Source organism: Erigeron canadensis, chromosome 4 (genome assembly GCF_010389155.1).
Source record: "Erigeron canadensis isolate Cc75 chromosome 4, C_canadensis_v1, whole genome shotgun sequence".
Lineage (NCBI taxonomy): Eukaryota > Viridiplantae > Streptophyta > Magnoliopsida > Asterales > Asteraceae > Erigeron > Erigeron canadensis.
Window position 1 is genome coordinate 2,327,182 of NC_057764.1, and position 16,193 is coordinate 2,343,374.

General features: G+C 33.1%; 2 protein-coding genes across 2 annotated transcripts; both read left to right on the plus strand.

Annotated features, from left to right (window-relative positions):
- The first annotated feature begins 5,440 nt into the window (after positions 1-5,440).
- On the plus strand, positions 5,441-8,273 carry LOC122595744 (BOI-related E3 ubiquitin-protein ligase 1-like). The gene is made up of 4 exons (XM_043768174.1): positions 5,441-5,570; positions 6,298-6,425; positions 7,002-7,363; positions 7,617-8,273. The coding sequence occupies exons 2-4, from the start codon at positions 6,329-6,331 to the stop codon at positions 8,151-8,153; spliced, it is 996 nt and encodes a 331-aa protein (XP_043624109.1). The 5' UTR covers positions 5,441-5,570; positions 6,298-6,328; the 3' UTR covers positions 8,154-8,273.
- A 2,179-nt stretch (positions 8,274-10,452) lies between these two features.
- LOC122596566 (type 2 DNA topoisomerase 6 subunit B-like) lies at positions 10,453-15,958 on the plus strand. The gene is made up of 12 exons (XM_043769174.1): positions 10,453-10,515; positions 10,615-10,726; positions 11,173-11,256; positions 11,524-11,550; positions 11,785-11,893; positions 11,973-12,048; positions 12,174-12,194; positions 12,328-12,521; positions 12,885-13,026; positions 13,619-13,812; positions 14,224-14,350; positions 15,381-15,958. Exons 1-12 carry the CDS (start codon positions 10,480-10,482, stop codon positions 15,681-15,683), a joined length of 1,425 nt encoding a protein of 474 aa, XP_043625109.1. The 5' UTR covers positions 10,453-10,479; the 3' UTR covers positions 15,684-15,958.
- Positions 15,959-16,193: the final 235 nt, after the last annotated feature.

A 16,193-nucleotide genomic window follows, 5' to 3' on the forward strand; every position in this document is an offset into this window, starting at 1 on the left:
ATGCTCATGTGGCACTTCATTTGCCACGTCATCATTTGCCTACGTCGATATTTGTTTTTTTTAATTAATCTTAAATAGCAAATAAAAAAGCCAAATACAAGATTAGAACTCATGACCTCTAACTTTTAATATTATGCACAAACCACTTGATAGAACTTAATATTTGTTTATATTTTGCAAACTACGGTAGATATTCATTGAATTTTAAAACTAATTATAAGATATTGATAATATATTGTCGATCTTTATAACTTATCTCTTTCTATCTTCCTTTGTATTAATTATCTTTATACGTGGAATATAATATAGCTTAATATAATATAAGACTAGATTATATTGATAATTACATCTAATATTTTACTACCCGATTATATTATCAATGTTAAATTAGATATTTACTTTATCAATTTCACACATATATTTTTGATATTTAAATATATATTTGTAACTTATCTTCATATAACTAAGATTATGTATTTTGATAATATATGAGCACAAAGATGTCTATATATTCTTTAGACCGCGTTTTTTTTTTATCAGTTCAATGATCATTATCATTGTGCCGTTCCAAAAAAATTAAAAAAATGATGATCATTGTTTTAAATGATATTGTTTTTTATATTATATTTAATATATGTAGATCATAGAAAAAGAATTTTATGATATATAAATATTTACGTTTCATTAGTCATGTTTTAACATATTTGATAAGTATATATATATATATATTTATAAATTATAATTTTATTATTTGCATCAGGTGTAAATTGACTATTTTTTATATTATCATAAATTATTAATAATAATGTAATTATCAGTTATTTTTTTATTTACGTTCTCAGTCAGTCCCGCACAACGTGCGGGTTTAATCTAGTGTTAAATGTTCATGTAGTAATTAAATATAATGAAAACAAACAATTTAAATCATTAGGTGGATACATTTTTTTCACATACTTTTTTTTAAAAAACAACTCCATTTTTTTTTCACTCAATAGACTTAATAGTTAAGAACATAATGCATTAAGTCAAATTTTATGTTTTTATTTATTTAAAAAACAAAAATAACCGATCAATGACCAATTTTTTACTTAATACATTCCGCCACTATTTATATATTCGACGCTTAATGACTAAAAAAAAGAACATGCCCTAAGTATATATAATGAAATATAAATAAATGACTTATAGCAAAGTACTAGAAACCCAACTACAAGAAAGAAATTACTATTAAATTCACTCTATCTAGGCCTAAACTAGTACATGACTTAAACACATCTCATGACTTGAACTGTGAGAACTGTAAAAAAGATTTTTTTTTTTTTTTTTTAAATTATGCCAATTACTATTACCTTGACACGTGTACAAGAAAAACTCGTGCCAATTTTTTTCACATATACTCAAATAATACAAACATAACGAGATTGTTTTAACTATTGATGGGTATGGTTTTTTTTAGTGTATAAATTTATAAAAGCTGTACATGTAAATATCTCAAAACACATACACCTTAACAGGTAGGGGACCCGATCAGATGTAGTATAGTTTAGTGATAAGTACAGGATCGTTCGTAAGGATGCGATGCTTTACCTAATCTAGTAATACGTGTAATTCTAGCGGTTGTGGGGTTGTCACGATTATCTATTAAACTAATTAAAATACTGAAAAGTAAATAGAAGCCGCAACCGCTTATTCAGCGAGAGGCTTAGTCTGAAAATAAGTTTGAAAAAGCAAATAACAATAATAAAATTAAAATACTTGTTTGACATCTCAGATCTCATGGTACGACCAAATATCATTCTACCTACTTGATAGATTGTTGGAAACTTCATCACGGCTCAATTTCTCATCAGATTCACTTTGTCTAAGTAACCGGTGTTGTCCCTAGACTCACACTACTCTATAAACAAATTCTCGTTAGATTCATTGTTTAAGAATTAATGAACTAAAGTTTGTGTTACTAATTTATCTTTAACTTACCCGGCTCTTAAGCCATGACCAGATAATAATTCTCTCCGGTGACCACAGTGCTCGTTTCCAAGTCACTGGATCGCGTTTGACATCGTTAAGCATAATGTTCTATTCATCCTAATTACTATGGTTCTGGATCCCTCGGTTACAAGTGAATCACCTTTTACATCTAGTTAAAAACCGACTAGTGTTTTCCATCCTTATGTATTAATCCTAGTGTATGATTATAGACCGATCATCGGAATTAAATTAATACATGCAGATATAGAAAGCGATAATAATATGAAGAACTAGTAAAACATGGATCTACGATAAACAGTAAAACACACTTCAACATATCTAACAAATAAAGTAAAATAAATAAACGTCTACATGATCACATCTATCTAAACTAGTATTCAGCCTACTAGCCTTCCATTATTAAAGGAATAACAAAGTCTGAAAAGATGAAATACATTGTTTACCAACTGAAAGTAAAATAAAAGAGTAGATCTAAATTGAAGATGAAAATCGAAAGGTGTTAGAAGCTCCAAAACCTCCTTGGAATTTGCAAAGTCGACCTAGGGTTTGATGTGGGAAGCTAAGGCTGCTGAATCGGCTCTCTCTTAGGGTTATGAGAACTGCTTTGGCTTAAATAGTGGTTTTAAGTCGGTTGTTGAACTGGACTGTCCAGCGGCGCTAGCAGCTCCTGCTGCTTCTCGTATCGTTTTGTTCGGCTCCCGAATCACCTCCTTGTGTCTTGTAACTTCATAGGCCTTCATCTTGAGTCACTTGATGCCATTTACCCTCACTCGCATCTTCCTTGCATAAACATAGGATCCATTAAGTACCGATAATTTCAGAATATGAACTCATTTAAGACATAGAAATGAGGCCTTTGATAGGGTTTTTACCACAAAATGGACGCTCATCAACTATACAATTATACATGGTGTCATGGTCTAATCGTTTTACTCCTTTTTACCACTTTTTAAAATGTTTATTTAACTTTTAAAAGTTATAGTTGGGTTGGTAGAGGCTTTGGCCTTTTAGACTAGTAGGAGCAAGGGGTTGTCAAGACCCCTTCCCCTTGCACTTTTTATGCCATGTAAGATGACACTTCATATCCCTTGCCAAGACCCCTTCAACCTTGGAGCAAGGGGTTCTAGATAACCCCCACTTTCTATTATTTTTTTTAATTATTAAAATAAACTAAAACTTAAAATTGAAATAAACTAAAACTTATAACAAACTAAAATTACGTTAAACAAAATAAATAAACTAAAGATAAATACTAATAGTAACCCATTACATAACTTGATAAACTAAAAAAACTACATATTAAGGTAAATAAAACTAATAATCTAAATTAATCCGTGCTTGGAACGGATTTGGTCTTTCATGTTCTCAATCATAAGTCGGTCCACTTTGGGAGGTTGGAAGTGTTGAGCGCCAAAGTCTTCAAATCTTCATTAAATTGCTTTCATTTTTTCATTTCAAGTTTTTCTTTTTGAACATCGAGTCGTTTTTTGTTAAACTTGGCCCGCTCTTTCCCGACTCCAATCAAACCCTCCAACTTATCGGTTAACTCACTAAAATCGGTCGTATACTTTCCATCACCACCGGATGAGGACGTTTTTCCTTTCTGTATAGCCCCTTCCCGACCAATCGTTCGTATGTAGCGAACCTCCCGAGTCTCACCCTCCCCCTTGGCCTCATTTAAATCAATATTAATCCTCGCGTCCGATCCCGAACTATGAGCACTCGGGAAATTGGAAGCGGAAGTCTTCAACTTTTTACCATTTAGAAAGAAAGAATGAAGTAAAGAAGAAAGAGGTAAAAAACAAAAAATATATATTTTTAATTCAAATTATGGTCAACTAGCTATTGCCAATGTTCAAATTCCAATGATACTCGCGTTTTCCACCCCGTTTGATTTCTGCCATAGTCACCAAAATTTTGAAGGGGAACGCCACCCGGAGCGGTGTGCCAGGCGTCTACCCAGCGTTCCCAGACGTTCTCGAACGCTTTTTGGCCAAGTAACGCCTTACTCCTAGCAGTCTTAGTGGAAAAGATCAGAGTTTAAATACTGACAATGGTGTATTGTGGGGTAACTTTTAGAATAGTTTAGATGTAAAATTTGCTGTTAAAAAAAAAAGTTGATTATCACGACGCCCATTTAAGTTCAAAAACCATTTTAAATGAAGTGAGTAATTTTTTTTTATCAATAAATGCTTTTAAAAAACACATAATCTCTATAATAAGATTACAACAAGACTCATTTGGGAAATATGAGTTGTAAATAGTCTTATCACTATCTAAAGGTAAAAAGATTCTTTCTATAAAAATTTATAACAAAAACAAGGTAAAAGAAAAAAAAATGTAAATGGTTATAAGATATATAGCATCTAAATTATCTAATTTTGAAACAATTTCGTTGTGATAACATGTTTCAAATAAAGGTTATATATTAATAAGTTGATTAAATATCTACATTATAAACAAAACAATTATATTTTGTTTAATTTTAATTTTTTTACCATCTATCAAAATCACATTATATCAACAACATATACTCGTCGTCATTACCACCATCACCAATCACGTCGCCACCACCGTCTCCACTACTGCCCGTCACGCCACCACCGTCATTATATCGCCATCGCCACCACAACCTCCATCATTACATCGCCACTGCCACCATCATGTTTTTGTTTTATATAACAATTAACTAGCACCATACCCGCATAGTGTGGCAGTGGTCGTGGCAACGACAACGTGGTGGTGGGGTGACTGTTGGTGATGGATGCGACGTCGAGTGATATAAATAATTGATGTAAAAGTAATTGATCTACAAGGTTAGTGGAAAAATTTTAAAAGATAAAAGAATTAATAGTGTAATTTAATCATTAATGTTAAAAATATAGTGTATGTAAAAATATTTTAAAGAATGTTAGATGAAAATATTACATATTTTTCAACAATTCTAAAAATAAAATGTTTGTTTTCATTTTCCTTCTCATCTTTTACCAATGTGGCAATAGCCCAGGTGTACCCGTTACTAATGATACTTACGACACATATGAGAAATCTTAAATGATGAGAGTTTGATTATCAGAGATGTCTATATCATGTGAGAATTAAGTGAAAGTGTTTCACCCGCATTTAAAACCTTACGAATGATATAGGTGGACATCCGAGCTAAAGAATAGCGAAGGCAAGGTCCTTCCTACAAACTTTTTTGTTTTTCTAGATTAATATACCATATTTTTTCTAGAGATATAATATAATATATTAATATATTTAAAATGTTTTTGAATAAGAAAGGAAAGGATGGTCTAACTCAAACCTCCAAAATCCATCATCTTCTCCATGTTTGCGTAACCACCACCGCATCGTTTTACAATAATAATTATAATAATTTCTCTTTGGTATATCACATTATATCACCCACCTCTTACTTCCCCCCCTTCTTCATTCATTCATTCATTCAATCAGTTACTACTTACTTTTCTCTCTCTCCCCATCCATATACATACATCTCTATATATCTATCTATATCTATACATCTGTATCTATATATCTACAAATTCTTCAATCAGATCACTCTTCATCGTCTCAAGGTATCATATCTGTCCTCTTAATTTACCATCAATCTTTTATTTTATTTTTTATATTTTATCTATTAAATTATTCATTATATTTGTTAAAATAACTATTTTCTGCTTATATTTTTTCTTATGAATCTGCAGGATCTGTTAAATTTTTTTATTTTGTTCATTGACTGATTGATTCATTATGTGTGTATATATATATATATGTATATATAAGTGTGCTTTTTTTTTTGTTGTTTTGGATTTTGAAATCTGATTAAAGTAAGGGAAATAATTAGAATCAGGTTTGTGATTAAAAAAAAATTGAAACTTTTTGATCATGTATTATCTGTATCTATATTTTTGACATTGCATAAACTGTTGTGATAATTAGTTTGTTATTCGAGTGTGTTGTTACACGAAGAAAGTGTTTAAAGTCTCGATATTTTGAAATCGGTATTTGTTCGTGATCAGATCACCCGAGAATTTGTTAGGAATGGCATGTTTCTTTACTTGTTAATCTTTAGTAGTTGTTAGTACTTTCTTCTTGGTTTTAAATAAATGGTTTCTTTTGGAATACTAATGCGTAGATACCAATATCGTTAAACACTGCATATGTTATATGAAAATTTTGCAGTTAATATTGGGATCTTATGTTAATTGTCCTTGTGATTGAATTGCGTTCAGGCATAGGTTTAGCATTGATTATCAGTGCATCGTAAGTTGTTACTGACTTTTTAAAATCATTTTATTGTAGGCAAATTGTTGGTGGACTGTTACCGTAAAAGATGTTGGGAGGAAATAACACTAATTCGTTAGCACCCGTCTATCTTGACGAGAATCTTTTTCAATATCCTTCAAACCAGTTGCAGTTATTTGGAAATGGTGAGTCCTTGATTGACTACTTTCTCACTTGATTTATTATCGTAAACCCGGAACATCAAAAACAGTTTATATTGGTACGATTTCTGTTTATGAACTGTGATCGAGAACTGTGACTGTTGGGTGAGAGATTTCAGACAAGACATAGATAGCATGTGTCTAGCTAGATTTTAGGTTTGGTTATCCCGTAAGATTGTAAGATCACAAAATGGCAAGGAACATTAGCATGACAAAGAACTTAATACTTTATTTTCTTTTAGGTTAGGTTATGCCCTTGAATATGCTGGCAGTCCATCTCACGAGCCAATGTCTTTTTCAGAATTAGGCATCTTTCAATTCTTGGTTTGACAGATCCACTGCGTTTGATGAGCCGGCTTTTGCTGATTGTACTGTTCTACTTGGGTCCCATTGTTACATTTACTCTACTCTAGCAATAACTTTGTTCTGTTTTTTGCTTGGTGATAGTTGGTTATGTTTCTTTTTGGTTGAATTAGTTTTTATTCTTTAAAGTTTGCTCTTTTACATGTTATAAGTTATGTAAATGATATACTCTTAATGGTGTTGTTATTGGTATTACAGTACCAGCCACTGGTAATGTTGATCCAGTAAAATATTCGGGTAGAGAGCATAATAACCCTGCTTTTACTTCTAATAAACGACAAAGGGAACCCGAGGCTAATTTAATGCAGAAGAAGCTTCAAATGTCCTTTAACCACAGCTTCTATAATGAAGAGTCAGATAGAAGAGCAAGCATTCCAAACCCACATCATGTATCTACTGGTTTAAGACTGTCATATGATGATGAGGAACGCAACTCTTCAATTACCTCAGCAAGTGGAAGCATGACAGCAACTCCATCTCTGATGTCATCCTTCGGTGATAGTGTCACAACTGAACTTGACCGTCAGAATGAGGAACTTGAAAGATTCATCATGCTTCAGGTACTAATTTCTTTTCTTTTCTTGGAATAATTGAGTTCACGACAAACGTCAAGGCAAACTGTAAAAAATGCAATGTACCATTATCTTTTTACCCATGATAATTATGAGTCCACCTTAGGCAGTATACCTCCCATTCTTTAACTATTGAATGTGACATGATGGTTTCACCTTCGTATCATGTACTCTTAGTATTGTTGTTAGGTTTAAAAGCAGTATTATAGATTTATAGCTGACCTATTCTGATACTTAACAGGGAGAAAGTATGTTGAAAGGGGTGAAAGATATAAGACAGAGACACATGACTTCGTTCCTGGCTTCCATTGGCAAAGGGATAGACAAGAAGATACGTGAGAAAGAGCTTGAGATAGAAACAATAAACCGGAAAAACACAGAACTCGTGGAGAGAATAAAACAAGTGGCAAATGAAGCCCAAAATTGGCACTACAGAGCAAAATACAATGAGTCGGTAGTTAATATGTTGAGAACAAATCTGCAGCAGGCACTGGCACAAGGAAATGACCAACAACTCAAAGAAGGATTCGGTGATACAGATTTAGAAAATGATGCCGTGTCATCTATTGACCCTAACAAGTACCTTGGAATAGCAAATACGACCAGAAAGGGTCATAATGATGGTATGATATGCCGAGCATGCCATGCAAAGGAGGTATCGATTCTGGTGATGCCGTGTAGACACTTGAGTCTGTGTAAAGATTGCGAGAGGGTCGCAAGTGTCTGTCCGGTATGCCAAGTTGTGAAAACCATTGGTGTTGAAGTGTATATGTCGTAAATTATCAACATCAATGGTTATGATGTCTCTGAAAGTTTAACTTGTGAAAGGAAGTAATCATTGTATACATTTTGCTTGCTCATATATACCATAATCATCCAAGCTGATTATAAAACCATACATGATGGGCTAATTTTTTCCCTTGGTTATTGTGAAACGAACAAGATTCTGCAAGCTGAGAGACTGGTAATGTTTAACAGCCAATTTGAGGATGGATGGGTTTATGATGACCCATCTTTTGATTTATCCAGACCCTGTTGTCTCAACAATGCATATAAATAATTTCGTATTATGCAGTTGTGGTTTGGCGTAAGCATGAACTGTGATTAGGTTGAACAACCACTCGTACATCATCCTATTCGATACAACTGTGATTAGGTTGAACGACCACCCGTACATCATCCTATTCGATACAATATTCTAGAATGAAAGAAATAGCCAGTATTCTGACTAAAATTTAAAAAGTTTGAAGATAGTTTAGAAATGTTATCCATCAATTAACGAACAAAAGATTTTATTATTCGGAAAAAGAAGCGTACTATTTCTAAAATTATTAATGTATATTTTTGTATTGTACTTTGTACAAATTTACATTTAGCACAATATAACCGGTCCTTATAAAAAGTCACTTCTAACCCACGTCCAACACTATTTATTAGTTTCTCTCTTCTAGACATACCAAGACACACCCCTCCTTATAATCCCCACTTCTTCCCCTCACATCAACTTAGATTTACTAACTTGAATGCATTCAAGTTTTTCATCATGCCAATCAAGTTCAAGTAAACATGTGACACAATCAAGTTTTCCATTATGCTAGTTACACAAATCATCTGTGGACCGTCCATATTCTTTCATTTCATCACTCACTCTTTCAAACTTCACCGTTGTTTTCCCGATTATAACATTTCTTGGACTTTTTACTACCCGCAAAATCATACATGTTACACCCTTAAATGAGTGTCGAGTTTTACAAACGTACAACCAGGATTTTAATATTCATAACGAGGAACCCTCTGAAACATAATGTAAAGCATCAAAATGGTAAACCGGTTTCTCAATAACCAGGTTTCAATCCGGTCTCGATATTCAGAAGATCAAATCAAGTTCAAGTCGTTGGGTTTTCCTGAACTTGAACTGATTTTGGTTAAACCTGGTTTTGACCAGTTTTGATTTCAGTTACGTTTTTTTACATGACTAAATCATCATAATCATTTTTTTTTTAAAAAGATCACCTTTAAAATTTGCTTAAAACAACCCATTATTTTGAACACAAAAATTTTAGATTTTTTACTAATTTTACCCCAATTTTGATACAAGACTAAATAATCACCCAATAAAATATCATACATCAAAATATACAAACTTTATAAATCAAACAACAATGAAAATATGCTACCAATTCTTCCTTAAACCTCTTTTTATGCTGCCAATTTTTATAAATAGAGTATTATCCGTTACCAATAAAATTTGATCATGTGAAGTTTAACAACACGGGTTTGATCATTAGAATGCTCAAATTTTGTGTGGGACTATATCAATGCCGGCTATGAGGCAAGGCAGGATGGGCTTGTGCCTTGGGCCCAAGTTCTGAAGAGGCCCATTATTTTGGTCTGTGTAGACATTTGATGATCTTTATTGTTTTTAGTCCAAACCAAAATATAAAATAGCACAATCCATAAGAGTTGACATGTAATTGAAAAATCAACAAAAGGTATGGTAAAATTTTTCTTATTTTGGGGGGCCATTATATCTTTTTGCCCTTGGGCTAAAATTATTTTTAGCATTTTCAAAAACAGCCGTAGACTATACGAGGCTATTTCACCAATATCATAACTTTATTTTGAGGCATACCTGTTACCCTACAAGTACGCAAGAGAGGTTCCTTCCAATTTTTGATGGTTTTTTTTTAATTTTAAAAACGGTGATGCTATCTATTTATGACTATAATTAGCACACGATAAAATATTTTTAAAAAGATAAGTAACCTCTAGTTAAACTAATTTTTTTTCCGATAAAACATGTAATATTGATTTTTTTTTTGGAACATTCTGTTGATATGTGACATCAGTCTTCGACGTACTCTAGACAACGAGATATTGATCATAGGCCGTTATAAGTATTTGGAGGGAAAAAAATCCCAAAGAAATGATGGAACTCAAAGTAGTCAAAATGTATAATTGATTTAATACTAAAATTAGCAAATACATACATTAATTAATTTTTGCGCGGGAACTAAAATTGCCGCACATATAACATTAATCGCTCTTATAAGAATAGATATTTCCCTTCTCAAAATTATAGAATATTTTAAAGCAGATTAATTATGGACGTTTCATCTGTTAAAAATCTCTGTAAACATGTATATTATTCAAAATTTCTCTCAATTTCACTCTCATATATACCGAATTTCTAATTGGTATATTTCTGAACTTATTATTATTATTTTTTTAATTTTCAGTTAATTTCATCGGCGATTCACCGATGCCGAGTCTCCGGCGAACTCTGCCGGTTAACCGTAAATCTGAAATCGTCTCCACGTGCCGCCGATAATCCTGTTGTTCGTGTATCAAGTAATTTTCTATCTCTATATGTATATTATTACTAATTTACATTTAGGTTAAAATTAAATCCTTATACACACACATACATATGTATATGTATACACACACACACACACACTTCATATTCAAAATTAGCTAGCCAAAAGTATCTGTCATAATTTACTTATCTGATGATATTACAGTGTGTGTATGTGTGTGTGTGTGGATAGACGTATTGAATGCTTATAGGTGTGACCGGAATGTATGTAAATCTAGATCTGTTTTGTAAGAAAGTGAAACGATTCGATTCTTGTACACCGTTTTAAAGCTCGGTTCTAATGTTGTTTACAGTTTGAAGTTAGGTCCGAAAAATGATGTTAGAATGGCTTTTTTGTTGATTTTGTGTTTTGAAAATGAACTATGAAATTTGAGGTAGTCTTTGCAGTACTCATGAGTTTGTTTCGTGATATGAGTAGTTTCCGACACTGGAGTTGGAAGTAACGTGGATGAGTTTCAGTATATGCAGTGTTTAAGCGGTACCATATTGAACGAGATACAGGGTAAGAGCGCGATTGGCAGTATATACGATCTCTAATCTTATAGAGTACGAGTATTAGAATATGATAACTAGGAGTGAGATTGATTTCTTCATTGCAACAGGAAAGATCAATAAATGATAATTTGTTACTGTTAAGCAAACATTGCTCTCTGAACTCCTCATACATGCTACTTTTTAGAAAATCTAACTTGTAACATGAGAGATCTATTTCAGTCTATTACAAGTATAAATATCGTTAAATGATGGGCTGCTTTTCTATGTCATGCAGATGGACTTATATCAATTGCAACTACCAGTAAGTATCAAACCTGTTCACTTGTATAGCTCTTGATATTAGAACATTTACACTTTCCCGGTTATTTTTAGGCATAATTGTGTTTTTATCATCAGCATTTGATATGCATTTATAGATGCGCGTAGCTACGATCATGACATATTCACGTTGATTTCCCAAGCTTACACAAAAACGTGTCTTGTCACTCTGTTTTCTTCACTAAATCTATTTCTTTTTTTATTTTGAACATTACAGGTGTTTGTGATCATGAAATATTTCACTACAATATAGATCTTAAACAAAATGACTACATGAAAAGAATAGCAAAGTTACCCCTAAGCTCCAAGAACGGTGCAACATTCAGGCATGCAATCTGTAAGAAGTCTTTAATGTTCATTTAGAATTAAAATTTGAACTCTGATGTCTTGTTTGCTTTCTTCCAGTGGGACTGAAGTATCATTCTCAACATTTCATTGCATCAACGATTTACAGGCAGATATTACTTGCTTTTTCAAAAAGGTTAGGTATTCTTTTAAACAATGTGATGATTAAAAGTTGCTCTGTGATTTATCTCTAAGATTCTGTGTTTCTACTTGTATTAACTGATATTAGCTTTTATTTTCTTTGTATGATTGGCTCTGCAGTTGCTCATTATGAAGGTTCCTGTAAGTATCAGCTCAAACTGGATTCTTTTTGACTTGACGATTTATTGCTATAATGCTCTTTATGCCCCAAGTGGTGGTTGTAGTTAAATTTTCTTGTCATTACTACATGATTTTGTTATTTCTGTTTTATCAGAAGACTGGAATTGAACTCATTGTTGACAAGGTTGAAATCCCTGTGCACCAATGTATCAATGCTATAATAGTAGATGAGTGCATTGATTTATCATCTGAGGAAAACATTCCATGTCTCAAGTCAGGCCTTATGGACTATGTTCTGAAGCATGGGAATCAAATAGATAGTACGTGCCACTCTTGCTTTCCAATTGGGTAAGATTTATGGTTGTCTTAGTCAGACCACCTGATCATTATATTAAAATATTTGCAGTATCGGACATATATACTTGATTTCTTGATATTCCAAGGCTCTTTTTCTGCCACTGCAACCTTTCTAGGCATTTGGTGCTTGTCACATTTCTAGTTTGATTCTCAGGGTAGCTTGCCTAACTTCACATTATGGGCAAGCCACATAGATTTTTATCTTTTTTATATATGTAAATGCCTGTATGTATAGCTTCTGAAGCTATAAATGATTACCGTTCTGACTACTCATTGACCACTACTAGACCAAATTTTCAAAGAGTTTAGAAATCAGTAAAATTCCAAAGAATGTTGCACTCTTGATTTTTCCAGGGAACGCCTGAAATGTGGAAGTGGGCTGGTCTGCAAAAGTAACAGGAATACTGAAACAACAATAGAAGCCGTGGTTATAATTAGTGAATTAGCTGAGCTGATGAATCCATCCTGTTCCAGGGAGTGCGGTAGTAAAACAGAGGTTAGCCACCCTCTTTCCTCTCTCTTCCATGGTTGTTAACGAAGGTGGTAAACGTGTTAGGCCAAAAGACTTGACTAAAAGGGACAAGCCAAACAGGTAAAAGTTATGAAGTGTATTCACATGATCACATGAAAAAAGTCCTCTTAAATTGCTTTTTAAAAGAAAGTTAGATTATATTGTACTAATATAGTTTTCCTAATCATACTGAACTCATTACTAATTAATAAGGATTAAAATGTTTGCTGGTGAACCTGAAGTGGCTCGACTCTTCAGAAACTTATATGTTTTTACCTGAACCCATTTTCATTGTCACCCAAGCGGACGAACACACCTATTTTGCCACCTGTAATTAACAATATTTTCTTCTGTAACACTAACACACAACTGGACCTGACCTCCCAAAATGTTTACTAGGTGGCATCTTTCATAACAACAGTTAATCTTATCACGTATGTAATTGTATCATCTCAAATTTTGGCAAATTAATATACGAAAAACACAAGGTTTTCCTTTGACTAAACCGTCAGAATGTATACTTATAAATATGTGATTTCTGTTTTTTCAGAAGTTTTAATGACTACATGCATTTCAGGTTTTATACTTCAGTGATTACTCACCTGGCGTGATTTCTCAGTCGTTGCTAAATGAGTTGAAAATCATTGACTGGAAAAGCTATGGGCTAATCATAAAATGCATCTCAAATGTAGATGGTTGTGTTTTCATTGAGTGGGAGGATCTGCCACCTGGATTTCATGTTGACATTGCCATTCACTGTCACCACAAGAAATATCCTTTGCTTTCTTTCCTTATGTTTATTTCTTTGGAATATCTAGAGGTGGCAAACGGGCGTCTTGGGTTCCTGTTGACATTGCCATTCACTGTCACCACAAGAAATTGTTAGACAATGTGTGCCTTTAATATGGTTACAAAACAAATTTATATCATTTTAAAAACAATATGACTTTTTTAGTAATATGATGTACTAGGAGGTTATGCATTTATTAACTACACTTTGGGGGTCTTTTGACCTGCTTTTGATATTCCTTATTTTATCACTTGACCCATTAGAGATAAAAGGCAGCTTGAATCTACCCATTTATAAGTATTCAAAATTGCCACCTCTACTAACATACTTAATGACTAAGTGTAATGTTATCTTTTTATGTTATTTATACACATTTTCTTGACATATACCAAGGTGAACCTTCCTCCAACTAAGGCAAGAACTGCTAACCGAAATCTTGCCAAGAAAGCTGTGAAGAGTGCTTTGAATGACCTAAAGGAGAAAAATGACGGATTTCTTCTCAGTGCAAATGCAGTTAAGGTACACTTGATCTCCCCTACATACCTTTCTTTTGTGCTTTGATTCTAAACTAATAACTACATCGGGAAGAATAGTCAGCATGTTATGTCAGAAATTCAAGAAATTACAATGTTGTGTAAATGCTATTCGTTAGAAACTGATTAGAAAAGCAAAAATTTTCTAGCTGTTACTAAAAAGTTATATTCGGCCAATTATCTTTAATTTTGCTTCTATCAATTTGTGAGGTTTCTTGGTAGATTTTGTAACAGAATATCTATAAAGCTTTTGAAGGTTTTTATATAGCTCACAATAGTTGACTAGCCATTAAAAATAGGCGCGAGTCCTTGGAATTCTTTATAACAGTTTGTTTCTTTTCTTTGCTGTCTATTCGTAAACTATAGACGGATTGTGAGGGTTTTGTGGGTATTTTTTTGTTGCATCTATATTTGTTTCTAAGGTTACGTTAATAGCCTTAGGGTATACAAATACAACATGGGTTATCTACTTATGCACATTGTTAAGATTTTTAACACAAGCAATATCCAATTGTCGCTAGAATTGGCCCTCACTGCTGAAAGTTTGGCTTCAATTATCTTAAGCTTCCATCATGGTCCTTAGGACCTTTGCCCTTTTTCTTTTAAGGTTCCATCACTAGAATTGGCCCTCACTGCTGAAAGTTTGACATTATAGATGTGGCAATTCTAACTCGCTTACTTACAAATGGGTCAATTTGGAATTCTATACTGTAACTAGTCAAACGCCTAAAGCAATAAGAGTGGAATTAAATGTATCTAAAAAAAAGTCAAAGTGAGTCAAAAGTCTTGAAGAGTGTTACTGAATCATCCAATCCATGATAGTTCATGTCATAAAAATTAGAAATTCAGGACTTAAAAGTTATACCAGTCAACCTGTCCTGTTTCAGTTTATAAACAAACCATGTTGTCATGTTGCCATTTACCTAACTCGCCCTCACTGCCCATGTTGCCACTTTTTAATGGCATTGACAAACCAAAATATTTTCATTTTGCTGACAATAAGCTGGATTCTTTAGATTCGCAGTTATGCTCCAGACCTTGCGAAAACAATTGCAGGCCTGATCTTGACTTCTAATGACTTGAAGTTCAGAGGAGACTGTGCTTCTCTTCTTGGTCTACACTCCCATGATGAAGAATCTATTGAAGATAACATTAAACGGAGGCTTCTTTCAGTGATAGACCACAATGACAGAGAGCCTCAGACTAAGAGAATCAGAGAAAGCACACTTCTCTTTAACGATGATTATTTTGATGAACCTGAATATGCAGACGAGGAATATGAAGATGACGAGATAAGCTTTTCTGCTTTCGACCTATAGAGTTATATTAAGATAACGTGAATTATATGAAGATGGTGAGGTAACTGGAATCTTCATCATGAATTATATCGAGACATGAAGTATAACAAATTACATGGCCATAAGAGATTATCTTAAGTTTTAGATGAGCTCCAGTATAATGTTTGTAGTGGCTCTGGCCACAAGGTAGTCGGGTAACTTGCTTAGTTTGTTGATTATTTAGGAGTGAAAAATTTTGAGTTTTGAATAGTTAGATTGATATTATTATATTAAATGAGAATGTACGATTAATTATATACCTTTGTTTTATCTGTAATTTCATCAAGTAATATAATTTGTCAAACAAACGGGGAACTAATAGAATAAAAATTGACTGCTAGACATTGTCGGTAGTAGTTGAGTCACTTGAGTGCTCCTGCCATAAAAGTGATCTATATAACTTCATGTGGCAAAATTGCGGTGGAAACATTATGCCCAGTGTCATGTTTAAGTGCAGCTCGATATCTAAGCAGCATTTGGCTTGATCCTTTT